Source organism: Oncorhynchus tshawytscha, linkage group LG13 (genome assembly GCF_018296145.1).
Source record: "Oncorhynchus tshawytscha isolate Ot180627B linkage group LG13, Otsh_v2.0, whole genome shotgun sequence".
NCBI lineage: Eukaryota > Metazoa > Chordata > Actinopteri > Salmoniformes > Salmonidae > Oncorhynchus > Oncorhynchus tshawytscha.
The window spans coordinates 41291546-41310327 of record NC_056441.1 but is presented as its reverse complement, the minus strand read 5'-3'; the positions used below and the strand labels follow the sequence as shown (position 1 = coordinate 41310327).

Here is an 18782-nt window from a genome sequence, read left to right as displayed (position 1 = left end):
TGCTGAGACAGTGAAGTACAGGAAGATGGGTCAAGGGTGTGGGATCCTAAGAGGCTCCAGGTGTGTAGTAAACTTTTGCCCAAATGAAATATGCTTCAGGAAGGTTGGCTTTTTAGCGTCCATTGGCATGGTTAACTGTACTGCAGAAATGGAATGTAAAGCAGAGAAAAGTTGGCAGCTGCAGAGAAGTACTTGGGTTTATGAGATTTTACTGCAGAAGAGTTACAGGGTGTGTTAAATGGTAGTGTCTCATCCTCCTAGGGCGTCAACCTGGTGTAGGATCAAAATAGTGGACTGTGGTGGTGGGTTTGAGTACAAGGTTAGTTGGCAGGGTCATTTTTTATTTCCCCTTTTTGTAACAAAGTATAAAACACTTATACTCCAGTACAATTCATTGGTGGCTGGAAATGCACTATTAATATTGGATGCCAACCGCTTTTAAACCTCACCGAAGGTTCCTAATGCAGAGGACAAGACCCCTGCAAAAAAATACCAGCTTCACAAGCTTTAAAATCAACAAGGTAATTTTTTTTTTTAACATCTTTACAAGAATGGGGTCAATTATCTTGTGTCAAGCCATGGAATGATAAGTATGATGAGTTTGCCTTTCGTGAAGAGAATAAAAACATGAGCATGCGTGACAAGGACAGCTGGGGCTCATCTGATTGGCAGGGCTAAGCATGAATAGTAATTGAAAAAGATTTTAAAAAGCCACTACTACATTTTACCATTAAAGCTAAAATGGTTAATATGTGAGCCATTTCCCATTTGTCAGATTTAATATTGTAATGCAAAATACTGTGGTTGCCACATGTGATGTTGACGCATGGTTCGTTTTCATACTTTCAAATGTAACGAGTGTTAAAATAGAAATATGAAAGGTTTAGTGCACTTCCGCCAGCTGTTACACAGAACTGGCGTGAAGGGTTTGTTTGGGCGTGGATAAGTCATGACGCCGATAGACAAAAGCAAAGAACTAAGGTGGTAAGAGATTTTGTAGAAGCTTTAATCATTTATTTTTGCAGTCACCCAGCAATCACATACAGTATACACATTTACAGTTTAAAAATATGTTTTCAAAATAAAATGTTTCATATTTAGCTAACCAGTCAAGCAATTTAGTTAGTACAACATCAAATTAGTACACAGTTCTTCCTAAACAAGTAAGTTTGACAAATTTCTAATTAACCTAGAAAATCCTATTAATAAAAATAGCATTTATAAAGCTTGATTTAATTATCTACACCTACATTCTAATATTGCCATACAAATACAAGTATTACTTTAGGCAAAACGGAATATGCAGGGTAGACAAAGATACAATTCCCGGTCAAAACAAGATTAACCACATTGTTTGCCCTTTCTAGGGACAGAGACTAGTTTAGCAACTGGCCCTCCTTTGGTCTAGGTCATCAATGGGGGAAACATGGTCATGTAGCAATTGCATTATTAATTGTAATTTGGGTGATCAGTGGAGCTCCCCAACACCAAGTGGCTGGATAATCGGCTCATTAACATTATACATCAAATTGAAAGTGTTTTGAAATTAGCATTCATCTGAAATTAACATTGACCGAAATGGCATGTACTTAACCTTTAATGTATACATTGGCCTCAAGGATACTGTATAAGAGAGCATGGCAATTGGGACAGCACTGAATGCAGTCCATCACCCATGACACCTACTGTACAAGCAGGTATAACCAACACCAAAGTTGGTAAATATGGTCTTTGTTAGCAGAGCTCCCTATTGAAGATGAAAGAATCAGTCAGTATACACATTCATTGGTTATACAGTATAATGACTGAAGCGCTTCATCCTACTAAAGTGCCAGAAGGCATCTGCTCAATTAAGTTGATGAAAAGTTGTCTATTGTATGTGAGCATTCCATTTAATTTAATGTTTTTCGTGGTGTGTAAGTGCAACGGAATGAGGGTCAGGGAAATGCTAATCTGACTGCATTTCCAAGTGAGCAATAAAACTAATTTAGAGATTTCCAGAGGCATCAAGGACAAATCTATTTTTTTAGTGGAAATAATTGAAGTTTAGATGGTATGATACACTAAATGTTTCCTCCTTGGCCTAAATTATATAAGATAATGCAGGAATTCTATACATGGACAGATTGCTGCTAATGTTGGCATGTGTGAACCATCAACCTACATGCGTATCAACCCCCCTCCCCCCTTACACTAGGACTTTGGTCATGAAGGTGGTGGCGAGGGCCAGGTGCAGGATTCTCATTCGGGGCTGGCCCGGGGCAGCGTTACACAGGTCCGAGCTACAGCATGTCTTGTTTACGCTGTAGACTGTGACGTTGGAAATGGAAGGGAACTTGGTTGTAGACACCTTGTTGCAGTCGTTCATTTTCAGGCAGCCTTTTGTCTTGATTTCCAAAACATGAGCTGTGGATGAAAAGACATAAATAATGTGGTGCCTCTTGACTTATTTACTTGGGCATCGTCGTGCCAAGCGGCGCATAAACCAACAAACTAGGAATCGTAAGTGGTTTTCCATAAGCTTTTTGCCCCAAGGCAGAAAGCTGACAAGTGAAATTTTAGCATCTGCAAAGGGATGGTAGCAGGTTGTCTTCCTTCCTTGTTGGCTTCTGAAGAGGACAGAGGCTCTTAAAAAGGTGCAAAAACACACAATAAAATAAAAAATAAACTTACTGTTGTACTGGTCTTTGTAGCAAACTTGCACTTGTCTTTTACCAATTTCGCTGATACTGTAAGCTACTTATTGAGGAAAGTCCTTACTTGCAATGACTGCTATATGAATGTTGAACGCACTAAGTCACGCTGGATAAGAGCATCTGCTAAATGATTACAATGGAAGACACCAATGACCTGTGTCAGCCAGTCCTTTGGTCCTTACCTGCTTTTCCGACACCGTTGAAACATTGCTCGTCAGCACCGCAGGTGACTTTGGTCTGGAACACGTTGAAGATACAGAGCTCACAGTTGAAGCACTGCAGAGCCTGGCCTGGGATGAGAAAGCAGGAAAAATAAAAACCAAGCAATAAATGACCATGCCATTCTACAAATCATCATGTTCAAGGAAACATTCTTGTAGATGACCTAATGCGTGTTGATGCATCATTGAGACAGTCTGTTAACATGGGCCAAACAGCGGTTTAGTCGACGACTCCCACCCGGTTTTGTACACTTAAGTGGATGAAGGGCCCAACCTGCGTAGGTACCATTATGGTTAATCATAGAAGGGCATGGTTGTTTGAATATTTGTTCACTACTCAAAACAAAGTTCTGTAGCTTTTGATGGGGACAGACGAAATGGCTGCTTCCCAGTAAGCGCTACTCCAAAACAGAGCAAAATCGGGTCAGGGAACTACCCTACTTTTATAAACAAGTAGTTTAGTGGTTTTAGGGGGCAGAGGAGGAATGATCTGCCGGAAACTACAGAATGAACTGAATGACCGCAATAACCATAAATTCAACAAATTAGTTGCAAGTCCCTAAGCAAGTTGACTTATTCAAATAACCCTCCCAGAAACACACGCAGTACCTTAGGAGTTCAAAACCTGGCCATCAAGTTGTGACAAAGTAAACAAAAACAGTGTACGTATATACCAGTGTGTGCACGTCAACCCCCCAAAAATGTATGCCTTTCCATGAAAGCAGGAAAACATGGTATGATCTTCAATTATCAATGTCTGGTGGACAAAAATCATTTAAGCAATTTGATTGAACCAAGGAACGTTGGGTTGCTTAGAAAGGTTGTAAAAGCACCATTCAGAAGCCTGCTCCTCCTCCCCCCCAAAACACTGGTTTCGGTTACACCCCATCGCAGATGAGTTCAGACTCGGGTTACAAAGTGCCACTCCTGTTCAACAAAAAAAATCCCACCAAACTTCCATTGAATGTGAGTGGATCTCCACAATCCAACCAAATGACTCAACTGCTTGGGTGTCATGTTCCACACAATACACACACAAAAGTACGTGTACACCCAATTAGTGGAATCGGCCATTTCAGCCACACCCATTGCTGACAGGTGTATAAAAGCGAGCACACTGCCATGCAATCTCCATAGACAAACATTGGCAGTAGAATGGCCTTACTGAAGAGCTCAGTGACTTAATGTAGCACTGTCATAGGATGCCACTTTAACAAGTCGTTCGTCATTTCTGCCCTGTTAGAGCTGCAAGTGCGGTTGTTGTGAAGTGGAAACGTCTAGGGGCAATAACGTCTCAGCCGCGAAGTGGTAGGCCACATAAGCTCACAGAATGGGAACCCAAGTGCTGAAGCGCGTAAAATAGTCTGTTGCAACACTCACTACCAAGTTCCAAATTGCCTCGAAGCAATTTCAGCACAATAAACGTTCGTTGGGAGCTTCATGAAATTGGTTTTCAAGGCCTAGCAGCCGCACACACCTGAAGATCACCATGCGCAACGCCAAGCGTTAGTTGGTGTGGTGTAAAGCTCGGCACCATTGAATCACGTTTCCACTCGAGTCCATCACTCCAGACAATGCTCTTCACCACCTGGCAGGCTGATGGACAAATCTGGGTTTGGCGGCTGCCAGGAAAACCATCTGCCCCAATGCATAGTGCCAACTGTAAAGTTTGGTGGAAGGAGGAATAATGATCTGGGGATGCTTTATTGTTTGAGCTTGGCCCCTTAGTTCCAATGAAAGGAAATCTTAACGCTACAGTGTACAATGACATTCTAGAGGAGTGTGCTTCCAACTTTGTGGCAACAGTTCGGGGAAGCCCCTTTCCTTTTTCAGCATGACAATGCCCCTGTGCATAAATTGAGGTCCATACACAAATGGTTTGTCGAAATCGGTGAGAAAGAACTTCTGGTCTGCACAGAGCTCTGACCTCAACCCCATTGAACACCTTTGGGATGAATTGGGACGCCGACTGCGAGCCAGGCCTAGTCGCCCAACATCAGTGCCTGACCTCAGTAATGCTCCTGGCTGAATGGAAGCAAGTTCCCACAGCAATGTTCCAACATCTAGTGGAAAGCCTTCTCAAATTATAGCAGCAAAGGGGGAGGACACAAACTCCATATTTATGCCCTTGGTTTTGGAATGACATGTTCGACTAGCAGGTGTCCACGGTCTTTGATGCACTACATGACAAAGTATCATTGTGACCTTGCAGACATCGATTCAGCTTTTATCCAACTTTAAAGCCACTCCGTGTATCAAAACATCTTGTTGCCATTTGAGCTGATCATTCAATCATTGTTTGAATTACATTCTTTAGGTTCAAATATGAAATAAGGTGTCGTTCCGACAAGACATCCTTGAGGGAATACACAGAGAATTTTTCCACTTATTTGTCTTCTGACCAATCAGAGCAGCTCTTTTGACAATAATTGTTCTAAAGAGCAGAGTTGGACTGCCTGTGTAAACTCAGCCTAAGTGACGGTTTCCCCAGACACAAATCAAGCTTAGTCCTGGACTACAAAGCTATTTTGACCATGCTTTTTAGTTCAAGACTAGACTTAAATGTGTCTGGGAAACCGTCCCCATGAGTGAAAACAATCAATTGTCCTCAATGAGAATGCTAATTCCCCTACCACTACAGTAGGTACAACAACCTACAGGCTCAGCTCCTGGAAGCACACCAAACAAGGTTGCCATACTGTGCATAGTAACGTACAGGAGTCATGACATTAATGTTTGTCAGTCTTGGGGCCGCACCTTTACATTACCCTACACAAATCCAGTCAAACCCGTTACCCAGTCTCTCCCATCGCCTCACCAATCAGTCACCACCACAAAAAACAGGGGACAGTCAGGTTGCGCAAGCAGAACTGCCCCTAGGCTTACAGTTGGCTGCATTCCTGCCACAACAGGTCATTTACCGACGCAATGAGGGGGTTAAGGATAAGCACACAAGCCTTGTTCGGACACGCAAGAGCATGGGAAGACGCCAGTCATATGGGAACTGACTGAGGCACCGTAATGGTCGTCTGATTCTATATTTGTCATCATGGGGAATGTTCACCACACAAGCAACCTCTTAATAATTGTCTCCACCATCGTTGCCTTTTAAGAGGACAGTGACCATTGAGTATGAATAAACAGTTGCTCATACAACTCACCCTAAAAAATGTTTTAAAAAAAATGTGGCCTATGACTGTCAAAAGGTTATACTTTAAGGCAGACTGGACACACTATATGTTTAGGACGTACATCATTAGAAACAATATGGTTTGTGTTATACCATATAAGGCAAATTATTATTACATGGACAAAGTGTAAGGCAGACTGATAAATACACAAGATTATCATGTCACAAAATAGTCATGGGGAATTTTATTGGCCTGTAGCAACATTCAAGCATCTTAAATTCCCCCATCCGAAGGAAAATTCCTTGTGGGCCTATGCAGTATTGCATGGATTCCATTCAAACTACCAAGCCAACAAAAACAGATCTGATAATCAGTTGTATAGTGCCCTGTACAGTCCTCAGCCCTATTTAGGTTTTGTATATTGTCGGGTGTTTATGTTCTGTAAGGAGTTTTATGCAAGCAGCGGTGTAAAGTACTAAGTTGTATTTTTGGGGTATCTGTACTTCATTTAAATTTGAAAATTTACTTTACTACAATCCTAAAGAAAATGTACTTTTTATTCCATACATGATCCCTGACACCCAAAAGTATGTTACATATTGAATGCTTAGCAGGACAAAATGGTCCATTCACGCACTTAAGGGAACATTCCTGGTCATCCCTTACTGCCTCTGATCTGGCGGACTCACTAAACACACATTTTTAATTTGTAAATTACATCTGTGTGTTGGTGTGCCCCTTGCGGTCTTGTTTTCTTAATATAAGAAAGGAACTTGAAATTATTTATACTTTAACAACATTTACTTTTGATACTTAAGTAGATTTAAAATCAAATACTTTTACTCAAGTAGTATTTTACTGGGTGACTGTCACGAGTCATTTTCTATTAGAGTAAAATTACAGTATGACAACTGGGTACTTTTTCCACCACTGGATGCAAGGCAACATTCTGTGAAAACAGACAAAATGCCATCTTGACAAAGTTGCCTAAAGTAAACTGGTAGCCTAAGGAAACATTCTCCCTGTGTTACTGTTGGACATAGGCTTCACACGTCATTGTACAAAAACACTACATTTGCAGATCCTCATCTCATCAGGCTTATAAATGAGCAAAACAGACTTGATAGATTTCTAACATGAGTACCAAAGTTGTCCACCTGATGACAATGTTGCCTGATGAGACTCCCATGGTGTGTCGTAATCTAGAGCCTTGACCAGGCAGATCAAGGCTTTCAACAAACATTGTGTATTGAATTATAGTGAACGAAAAGGTAGATCAGGATTCCGTAAAATAACTGATCAGGTTATTCAGGACAATTGGTTACGCATCTCCCAGTTCTAAGGCCCACCATAAAGTACAGTGCAACAAAACAATTGAGAAGGGGAGGACAGTGGCTTTATGGATGTGATGATTCTATTCATTTTAAGTGGTCTAATGTTGTCTCAACTGAGCAAGTCTCATCTTATTTAAATAACCTGGATATATAGTACACAAAACATTTGCTTAAGCCTAGAATCCTTTACAAATAAAGTCTGGAACTACTCCAATGTTCATTCCAACCTGTGTTCAGTAAAGCCGAGCAAAAGCCAAAGTATTTAGTATTGTTTGCCTTTCCCAATTTCGGTTTCCCCTAAATGTTTTCTAAAAAAAAAGGTTACACTACATTAGCAAAAGTATTTAAATACCCAATAAATTACTGGGAGTTTATATATGGAGTGTGCGACTCTTTATTTTCATAGTTGACACCTGCTCATCAAACACATAATTCCAAAATAAGGGGCATTAATATAGAGTTGGTCAACCGTTGCTGCTACAACAGCCTCTACTCTTCTGGAAAGGCTTTCCACTAGATGTTGGAACATTGCTGCGGGGACTTGCTTCCATTCAGCCACAAGAGCATTAGTGAGGTCGAGCACGGATGTTGGGTGATTAGGCCTGCTTACAGTTGCCATTCAAATTCATCCCAAAGGTGTTCGATGGGGTTGGGGTCAGGGCTCTGCAGGCCAGTGAAGTTCTTCCACACCGATCGACAGTTCTGTATGGCCCTCGCTTTGTGCACGGGGGAATTGTCATGCTGAAACAGGAAAGGGCCTTCCCCGAACTGTTGCCAAAGTTCAAAGCACAGAATCGTCAAGAATGTCATTGTATGCTGTAGCATTAGATTTCCCTTCACTGGAACTAAGGGGTCCGAACCATGAAAAACAGCCCCAGACCATTATTCCTCCGCCACCAAACTTTACAGTTTAAGATGGCATCCTACGACGGTGCCACGTTGAAAGTCACTGAGCTCTTCAGTAAGGCCATTCAACTGCCAATGTTTGTCTATGGAGATTGTGTGGCTGTGTGATTGATTTTATACACCCGTCTGCAATGGTGTGGCTAAAATAGCCAAATCCACTAATTTCAAAGGGTATCCACATACTTGTGTTCATAGTGTACCATAATTCCCGTGACAATGTAGTTAAAATGTTTTACCTTGAGGGTGTCAGCAATGCACACTAGTTCTACACCGTGTCCCTGAAAGGTTAAACCTTTTACTCTGCCACCATCTGGTGGCATTTTCTAAACTATACATATTGTATACAGCCCTCAAAGTACATTTAAGTTTTTACAAAATTCCTACAAACACATCATTAGTACTGTTAGAAAGGTAAGAACTGTGGGATTCAGAGAAAGGTATCAACATTTGCAAAACTAGTTTCTATTGCACAAATTCAGGTAGGCCCCTCCCATTTGTTTTCTCGTGAATACACCCCAGAGTATTACACTGAACAACACTGAGCCAAAAGAGTAAGCCAGCAACATTACATTCTCATACGGTCTTAGTTTCACCAACAAAAAAACTTCAGGGGAACCTATGCAAATGTATGAAATCATGTTCTGAAAATATTTGGTAAAAATCATGAGGAATGAGGCCAGAAATTGTGTCATTTTGATTCTTACATAGTCACAATTCAGGAAGAACTCTGTCAAGGTAGATGATTGCAGAACATCCTATAGTAAGGGTGTGGTTTGAAACCTGAGCTGGGACAAAGGCATGCTTCGCGGAACTAAGGTATTTAAAACTATGGGTCACTCATAAAAACGGCAAGCCTTTAAAAATCAGATGCATAATGTGGACAGGTTCTGACACGCAATCTAGGCGAGTCTAGTATGCCTGGATTTGTGCCTAAGGGTTTGACAAACCACACATACCAACCCTAAACATCAAATAGGGTGGAATGAATTCACCGAAAAAAGAAAAAAAAAATAGTACAAGAGCCACCAAGTTAGGAATAAGAGTTTCATGGCAAATTAAAGGTATAGTTCACCCAAATTATGAAGTTTCCTTAGCCTGTTAGCAATTACCGGAGGGATTTTTAAAATACAATTTATTTCACCTTTTTTTTTAACCAGGTAGGCCAGTTGAAAACAAGTTCTCATTTACAACTGACCTGGCCAAGATAAAGCTAAGCGACAAAAACAGTTCCACTTGGAGTAAACAAACGTATAGTCAATAACACAATAGAAAATCTATGTACAGTGTGTGCAAATCTAGTAAGATTAGGATATACTACAAGCCACCAGGGTCTGAACTTGAATGGAAAATTACTGAGGATAATAGCGGATGATATTGCCACTCCTAGTTACCATATCTTCAATCTAAGCCTACTAGAAAGTGTGTGCGCCTTCAGGCCTGGAGAGAAGTTAAAGAATTTCCGCTACCCAAGAATAGTAAAGCAATAGGATAGTAAAGGATAGTTATATCCTTCCTGTTTGGCCCTGTCTGGGGGTGTCCTTGGATGGGGCCACAGTGTCTCCTGACCCCTCCTGTCTCAGCCTCCAGTATTTATGCTGCAGTAGTTAATGTGTCGGGGGGCTAGGGTCAGTTTGTTATATCTGGAGTACCTCTCCTGTCCTATTCGGTGTCCTGTGTGAATCTAAGTGTGCGTTCTCTAATTCTCTCCTTCTCGCTCTCTCGGAGGACCTGAGCCCTAGGACCATGCCCCAGGACTACCTGACATGACTCCTTGCTGTCCCCAGTCCACCTGACCGTGCTGCTGCTCCAGTTTCAACTGTTCTGCCTTATTATTATACGACCATGCTGGTCATTTATGAACATTTGAACATCTTGGCCATGTTCTGTTATAATCTCCACCCGGCACAGCCAGAAGAGGACTGGGCACCCCTCATAGCCTGGTTCCTCTAGGTTTCTTCCTAGGTTTTGGCCTTTCTAGGGAGTTTTTCCTAGCCACTGTGCTTCTACACCTGCATTGCTTGCTGTTTGGGGTTTTAGGCTGGGTTTCTGTACAGAACTTTGAAATATCAGCTGATGTACGAAGGGCTATATAAATAAATTTGATTTGATTTAAAGCCCCCTTTACTGGCTCAAATAGCCGACCAATCAGCCCGTTATCAACCCTTAGAAAACTTCCACTTATAGGGAAGGACATTCAACAAGCATAGAACTTACACAAATGACTGATTGGCTGAGAGAAAATTATAAAACGATTGTCGGGGCTGTTGTGTGGCTTTTGACATTATCGATCATAGTCTGCTGCCTGAAAATCCTGTTATAGCGTTACACCCCCTGCTATATTGTGGATAGATTTACCTGTCTAACAGAACGCAGGTGGTGTTCTTTAATGGAAGCCACTCCAACATACTCCAGGTAGAATCAGGAATACCCCAGGGCAGCTGTTTAGGCCCCTTACTTTTCAGATGACTCAACCTTCTTGCCCTTTGTGCTGTTGTCTGTGCCCAATGTTTGTACCATGTTTTGTGCTGCTACCATGTGTTGCTGCCTTGCTATGTTGTCTTAAGTCTCTTTATGTAGTGTTGTGCCTTGGTGTGTTTTGTCCTATACACAAAAGTTTGGGGTCACTTAGAAATGTTCTTGTTTGAAAAAAGCTTTTTTTTTGTCCATTTAAATAACATCTCTTGATCAGAAATACAGTGTAGACATTGTTAATGTTCTAAGTGACTGTTGTAGCTGGGGTTTCAGAAGAAAGTTTTGTTTCTGGACATTGAGCTTGTAATCAAATCCACAAATGCTGATGTTCCAGATACTCAACTAATATAAACCAGGTTCAATAAAAATAAACACTGTATATGTCAGCTACTACAGCAACTGCAACATTTAATTTTAGAGTGGGTGGCAAGGAATATATACGTGCTCCACTAATCGGGATCCCTAATAAAATACCAATTACTACATAGCAGGATCAATGAGTAAGCCAGCTAACTTTTTTTCAAGACCGGCTTGAAATTGGAATGGTCTAATTGACTTTAAACATCTCAGCTTTCTTCATTAAAATCAGAAAATAAAAGTGGTTTATCAAGTTTAGTTGACTAACTCACTCATTGATCCTGCTTTGTAGTATAGACCTACCGATCTGGCCACTGTCTCAAACTTTTTAGCACAAATCCAATGCAAGTCAGTGGTACCGCCATTAGCGTTTCCACTTCATATCCAAATCTATAAGTAGCCTAGCTTCACTGAGGTGCACAGATACTTTAGGGTGTTTTGGAAATGTAATTGAAAAAAAGGGAAAAAAGTTAGCATTTGAAAGTGGCCAGGTCAAGAAAACCAAAGCCTGGATCGCTGTCATACCTTGTCCATAGACTGCTTACAGGGTAAGGAAACCAATTTTATTCTGTAATTTGGGTTAACTATCCATTTAACCATAAATAATTGATGACATTCCTTTATAAAGCATTGTTATCTGCTGACCATATGGTCCTATATAGTCAATAAGGTTCAAGTCATCCCAGGTTTACAAAATGGGCTACATTAGCCCAAGATGTACTCTTAAGGAGCCTGATGGTACCGTTACTCCTGAAGGTCCTGTAACTCCTTAAAATCCAAGGGCCTCATGTTATTTTCAGAGGTAGACTGGCTCTGGCAGCCAAAAACTCAATTTAAACCGAATCCATTCTCAATTGTAATAATGTTCGAGAAACTAAGCCCTTTAGTTTCATATCACCTCCAAATAATTTCACAAATGCAGAATACACTTACTGTACACAATTTTAACCGGTTCTAACAGTAGCAGCCAACAGTATTTTTCAGTTACATTTTTCTGGCAGCCTTCATCCTTCACACACAGGTGTTCAGGAACATAGTAGATAGCTCATTAGTACAGGTGGTCCCTCAGTCTTCTGTAAACACACTAACATGGAGCTATGGCAGTGTAGGAACACTAACCCTATAAAAAAGGTACGAATCAATTTAACGTTTTGTTTTTGAAAATGATTGCTAATTCAAATGGTCCTTATGCTTTCAAAATAAATCACAAGTGATGCGTATTAATGTTCAGACCAAGCTTTGGGGCTCTTAAGAGCCACTGAACAGGCTGATTGGCACATGGGTTCTGTTGCTCATTAGAAAAAGACAAATTGATTTCAGTCTTCCTGAACAATATCTTGTTTGGTTATTGATGTTTGCCCCCCTGTAGGCACTGTAGGATAGGTATTTAATATCCTCAAAATCCCAATAATTAATTTAAGATCAATCTAATTGTAGTTTTGACTGAGGATGTTTAGTGGCACAATTCCACATCTAACTAAGGTGTTCGGTGCAGTATTTCTCAAGTTAAAAACAGTGTGAAGTGTGGTCTTATGTAAACAGAGCTGCAAGGCAAGTCTGTCACACTATGTTATTGGATGAAGTGCAAATCACCGCACCCACGTTAGTGGGCAAATGGACATAAACAAATCCAAACCAAACCTTAATTTACCCAGTGTGACGTTACAAACTGTTTGAGACAAGATTGACTATGACCAAAGTTATTACATTTACACTAAGTCAATTTTGACACTAACATAATTGACTCAGATGCCACAGGCTGTTTTCAAAGGGATTCATTGTTTATTAAAGGCAGTCCCTTCTTAACAAAGTTATTCTGTAGAGAACAGTGGAGGAAGGGGAGGAGCATCCTCATCGAATTTCATAATTGTAAAACGTATCTAAAAAGGATAACTCAAAACTATACAATATATTCACATCACCAAATAATTGATTAAAACATTTTTGCAATGGTCTACAGTAGCCTCAACAGCATGCTGTAGGGTAACACAATGGTGTTGCCAGAGGACAGCTAGCTTCTGTCCTCCTGTTGGTACATTGACTTCAATACAAAACCTAGGAAGCTCTTGGTTCTCACCCTCTTCCATAGACTTACACAGCAATTATGACAACTTCCGGGGGACGTACCCCAATTTATCAGAGCTTTTGCAGCATGAACTGACATGTCCACCCAATCAAAGGATCAGATAATTAATCTAGTACTGAAAGCATAAGCTACAGATAGCTAGCTATCACTGCAGTGCATAAAATGTGTTGAGTAGTTGACTCAAAGACAAGTTTCAACAAATTAATTTCTTAAAAAATGAAAATAAAATTCCACTTAGCTAGCAAATGCAGCTAGCTAGTTGTCCCATGGGACAGTTGAGCTAACAGTCAAATGTGATTAGCATGAGGTTGTAAATAACAAAAAGGTTTTCTTGCCTAACATGATTATTTGGAAACGGTAGATTGATGATATTTTTGTTCTATGGAGGGGTGATGCAAAACAGCTTCAGGCGTTCCATGCTTTTCTTAACTCCTGTTCTGATCATTTAAGATTCACTATGCAATCTGATACATGTCAAATCAGTTGTGTGAAGATAATGTTCTATACACTGATCGTAACAGTTTGTTGAGGGCTGATTGTTGTCACCCACTTCCCTTAAATAGTTTGCCCTACATTTGCAAAAAAAAAACAATCAGATTGACAGAAATATGGCTGAGACGCAAAGAAAGTTCAAGGAGAGGGGCTACAAAAATGAGATTAATATTGCCATTGAGAAAATTCAAAACAAAACGAGACAAAAAGATGCATTCTCGAAGTCTCGCAAAAAGATGCATTCTTGTGTTCCAACTACCCGCTCTTCAAAGCGTTCTGAACAAATGAAGGGAATCGTTCAACCATTGGCACATTCTAAAATCCGATGATGTCTCGGTAATGTGTTTTTGGACCTTCCCTTGGTCGTATTCTCACAGGGCAGAAATCTCAGACCAATTGGTAAACTGATTTACCACCAAGATATTCCTGAACAACGTCTTTGCGCCCCTACTGGATGGAAATTACAAGTGGAATGGCTGTGCTCAATGCAATGGCACTTATGAATGTAGATCCTTAACACCCACAAACAGGGAAATCGATCCCAATCAAAAGGTGTTATTACGTGCTCCACTAAGGCAGTTATTTATCTTGTAACTTGTCCTTGTGGTAAAAATGTGGGTAAAACAAAGCGCAAATTAAAAGTATGCATCTCAGAGCATCGTAGCACCATTAGGTGCAAAAACTTGACTTACCCAGTTGCGGCCCACTTTTTGGAGGCAGGCCACTCGATTTGTGACCTTGATAATTTATTGTTATTACGAGAGACTGCCTGGATCTTTAACTTAAAGACCCTTGCTCCCTTCAGTCTCAATGTAGACTGATCTGAAGCCACTCTTGTGATTATTGTTACTTTGCCATTGTAATTGTTTGTAAGCTTGTGTAGTCTAAAATGAATCTATGATCGTATGCTATCCATTTGTTGTTTGTTTGCTGTTCTTTGTATGCCATTTTAATATCTGAGAATAAAACAATGATATTAGGCCACTCATGGCCATGATTACAGACACCTGTGTCTTCTGACACTATATAAGCGAGTCATTCCGCAGGATTTGTGATTAGACCCTGATGAAGACAGCTTGGCTGTCGAAACGTTGGTAATGAAATTTTTGCATCTGAGCTCCTAGAGTGTGCGGCTCATTTATTTTGAAGTTTTCTACTCCGCTAGCCAGCACCTCGCCTAAATAGGTGTGCATTTCTTTTTCTTCTAGGTTGTAAGTAACAAGAACATTTCCCAGACATATCTGATATGGGCAGAAAGCTTAAAATCTTAAAATAACTGCACTGTCCAATTTACAGTAGCTAATACAGTGAAAGAATACCATGCTATTGTTTGAGGAGTGGCACAGTTATGAAATTGAAAATGTATCAATTAGGCACGTTCGGGAAGACTTGATACAACATTGAACAGAAGTGCAATGGTTCAGCCTAAAACTTTGCACATACACTGCTGCCATCTAGTGGCAAATATTAAAATGGCACCTAACCTGGAATAATACATTGACCTTTCGCTTGCATTTCAAAGATAAAACACTACATTTTTTCCTTTTTATTGTCTTTTACCAGATCCTAATGTGTTACATTCTCTGACATTAATTTCACATTTACACTAACTTAAGTGTTTCCTTTCAAATGGTATCAAGAATGTGCATATTCTTGCTTCAGGTCCTGAGCTACAGGCAGTTAGATTTGGGTATGTCATTTGCTAACTGCTGACTGACTACAAAGCAAAATTACTGCATGATTGTAATGGGTTTACTAATGTATTAGTTCTATTAGCTATGTTAACTAGGACATTACTTTAGCTAATAAGGGGACAACGATGTAGGCTGTGTGTAGCAGTTATGACATGGTTTGGCTTGGAAAAGTTTTGCTAGGTCACATACAGCTGATGTGTTCATTGAAGTCCACAAACGAAGGGGAAAGGTGAGTACAGACTACAATGAGACTACAATGGATACAATTAAAGTGAACTGTGTTTATGCGTGATTAGGGGTGTATTAATTTGGCCGATTCTGTTAATGTTTCTTCAACGGAAACAAACGAAGCGGGGTTAAAAAACGGAATTTGTCCAGACGATACTCTCGTTTTCAACTGTTGGACTAAGGATTACAGGCATGAGTCACTGTCTGTCCAAGAATTTCTCTCACCTGTGTGCTCCTACTTTGTAAACTTTTCATAGGCTAGGTTGTAGCAACCTCATGATAGGTTTAGGGGAAATGTAGTAGCCTAGACCTATCGATGTTAAATACAACTGGGTGAAAGGAATATGAATGACAGGCATCCAACATGCTGTAATAGAAATAAGGTCATGCTCGTGAAAAAGAAATCGTCCATCATAAACGGCACTGACTGGCACACTAGACTCCTTACTCCAATGATTTACGTGTAATAGAACTGAGTAATGAACAAGGGCTTGGGCTACGGTAGCTACAATGTTACCATTTCTAGAAGCGCATCGTGCCAACAATCACTACTTAGCTAAAACAAATATGATTGATTAAATCAGTTTCAGATATTAATCTCAAATGTTTCATTGGTGGCAATTGAAGACTCAAATAAAGGCCACTTCATTACCATCACGTCAATGAAGTAGGATGAGTAAAACTGTTCAAAAAGCTGTTGATTATTTTATTGTAACCAGTTTATGGAAGAGTCCGAGCTCTTATACATTATTTTTTCCATACAAAGACTAAAAAAAATACACACACATCAGCATAACATGGACAAATAGCAGCAGATCATTTCATAATACTAATATATTGAACTTTTCAGATAAACTTGTACAATTATTTCTTTGCCCCTTTCCCGCTCTTTCTTTCTATGATACGAGGATCCGAACTTTCAAATGCAAACAATTAAGCTGATTTTCAGATCTTTTTCACTAGTAATTGGTCGTTTGACCAATCAGACCAGTTATTTTGCCAATAATTGGGCAAAAGATAAGAATTTGGCATCTTACGACATCCACGTTTTCTAATTGGCTGTAAAGTTAACCTATTGATATGATAAAGTATCGTGTATCTTATTACAAGAAAATACAGTTTAGCTTCGGATGAAGAGGATTGTCGAATATCGTTTAGTCTAAACAATTAATTACACACATATCGAAGATTGTTTTAGGTATCAAATTGATACCTAAATGAGACAAGCAATTGTTTCTTACCAACTGAAAAACACAGGCCAACTGCGAAAATGCTGAGAATAATTCTGTTCATCGTTGAAAGAAAAAAAGAAGTTTCGCAGGTGTTTCTATCCTTGCCTCTATAGACCGTTAGCTATGTGCTCAAACAACAAAGCTTTTCACCAACTCGCTATTTATAACCTCCCTCCCTCCCATCACCACAGACGCGTCGCCGTTATACAAGGTAGAGGTATCTTGGCCACGTTCAGTTGCAAAACGTCCTGAACGTTGCAGATAGAAATTCCACGAATAGAGCCGACGTGATTCCTTATTCTACATTTCGGAGCAGGGCGTTGGACATACCTTTGAGGGAAGCATGTGCTCAAAATGAACCCCCTCCCATCCCCCTTAAAAAAAACGTTTATAATTCACAGCATCACAGAAATTCACAGCATACCAAATGCCACCATAGGCAATTATTAAAAATGTTACATTTTATAGGCAGATTTATTTCTGCAACAACACTTATCATCACAAATTGTAAGTAAGCTATTTTCAGTGCCTCCTAAACACATGATTGACATTGGGAAAATAGCTGATCCTTGATGACGACTTGCGGGCACTTTAGAGATTGGAAGGGCTGTGTTGGAGAGGCATGTTTGTTCTACATAGCATATTTCTTTCTGAATGTTCCAACACGTTGCTTCCTGCTGAACACGCCCCAGCTCTCACCACACCCTAATTTGCCCTCCCACCTGTGCACAGGTGATGGTGGTGTTCAAGAGACAATAAGCAATGTTCTTTAGTTAGGGGGTGTCAAACTCATTCCATGGAGGGTCCAGTGTCTGATGTTTTTCGTTATTTCCTTTCAATTCGTGTCCAATTAAGACAAACAACCAGGTGAAGGGAGTTCCTAACTAATTACTTACTTTAATTGATCAGGAGAGGAATTAAAACCTGCAGACACTCAGCCCACAGTGGAATGAGTTTGACACCAGTACTTTAGGTCATAGTTCTGTCAAAAACTATTGTGTTGGCATTTTTGTGCCAATTTGAAAGTTCTGTATCGGTGGAGGCCGCTGAGGAGAGGAAGGCTCGTAATAGTGGCTGGAATGGAGTGAATGGAATGGTATCAAACACTGGTTTCCATGTGGTTGATTCCGTTGATGCCATTCCAGCCATTGTTATGAGCCTTCCTCCCCTCAAGCAACCTCCACTGATGTCAATATCCTCCAAAAAACAATGAATCAGTTTGTAAAGACTACAAACTCCCCTGTACTTTGTCAGAGTAACTAGAAGGGCACACTAGTGGTATACCTGGCTTTCTCTTGCAACACAACTCTCATCTCCCCATCCTTTTACTGATGTTATTATGCCCAACAGAGCTTAATGCCAACCTAGTAGGCGACAGGTCATTATATAGGCATGAGGAATCAGACAAAATAGGCCTACGTCATGTTAACAGTATTTCTATTTTTGGTTCCAATTAGTCTGCTGAAAGGAGAGGTAATCTAAATGTTGGGGAAGTGAATAGCCTATGGAAAACAACACAAGTGAGCAAACAGGCCCAAATAGACCGTTTCAAATACACAAAAATGAATATATTTCAATTGAAAGACATTGGTTGTGTAAAAATGAATATCTTGCAACTGAAAACATTGGTTGTGTTATTTTCTGTGTCATAGTGTTTTCACCCCTATCTTTCCCGATATCTCAGGCTGCCTATCCTGTCTGAAATGTGTCTATGTTGTTCTGTGAAAGAGCAGGGCCTGAGTTTCTTACTGTGCATTTGACCATTGACCGTTTGTATATTTTTGACATTCTTAAACGGATTACATTTGAAGGTTAGCTCTATTGGAATATTAATATTAGAATGATTTGCCAATAATAATATTAGCTGTACATCTATATCCTTTGGAGGTGTGGCAGTTTGTTCTTTAAACCACGGTGTTTATGGTAAATACAG

The 18782-nt window shown here is 40.1% G+C and overlaps 1 protein-coding gene across 1 annotated transcript; it reads right to left on the bottom strand.

Moving 5' to 3' along the window:
* Window positions 1-985: 985 nt before the first annotated feature.
* On the bottom strand, window positions 986-17022 carry LOC112264967 (sperm acrosome membrane-associated protein 4-like). The gene is made up of 3 exons (XM_024441905.2): window positions 16859-17022; window positions 2879-2986; window positions 986-2406 (listed from the first exon to the last, which is right to left on the bottom strand). Exons 1-3 carry the CDS (start codon window positions 16908-16910, stop codon window positions 2189-2191), a joined length of 378 nt encoding a protein of 125 aa, XP_024297673.1. The 5' UTR covers window positions 16911-17022; the 3' UTR covers window positions 986-2188.
* Window positions 17023-18782: the final 1760 nt, after the last annotated feature.

Excerpts from the sequence above, each read along its gene's own strand:
- LOC112264967 (XM_024441905.2), bottom strand. The coding sequence starts at position 16,910 with ATGAACAGAATTATTCTCAGCATTTTCGCAGTTGGCCTGTGTTTTTCA. Across the intron at positions 2,987-16,858 it reads TGGCCTGTGTTTTTCAGTTG|GCCAGGCTCTGCAGTGCTTC; the intron begins GTAAGAAACAAT and ends TTCTCATCCCAG. Across the intron at positions 2,407-2,878 it reads CAACGGTGTCGGAAAAGCAG|CTCATGTTTTGGAAATCAAG; the intron begins GTAAGGACCAAA and ends TTTCATCCACAG.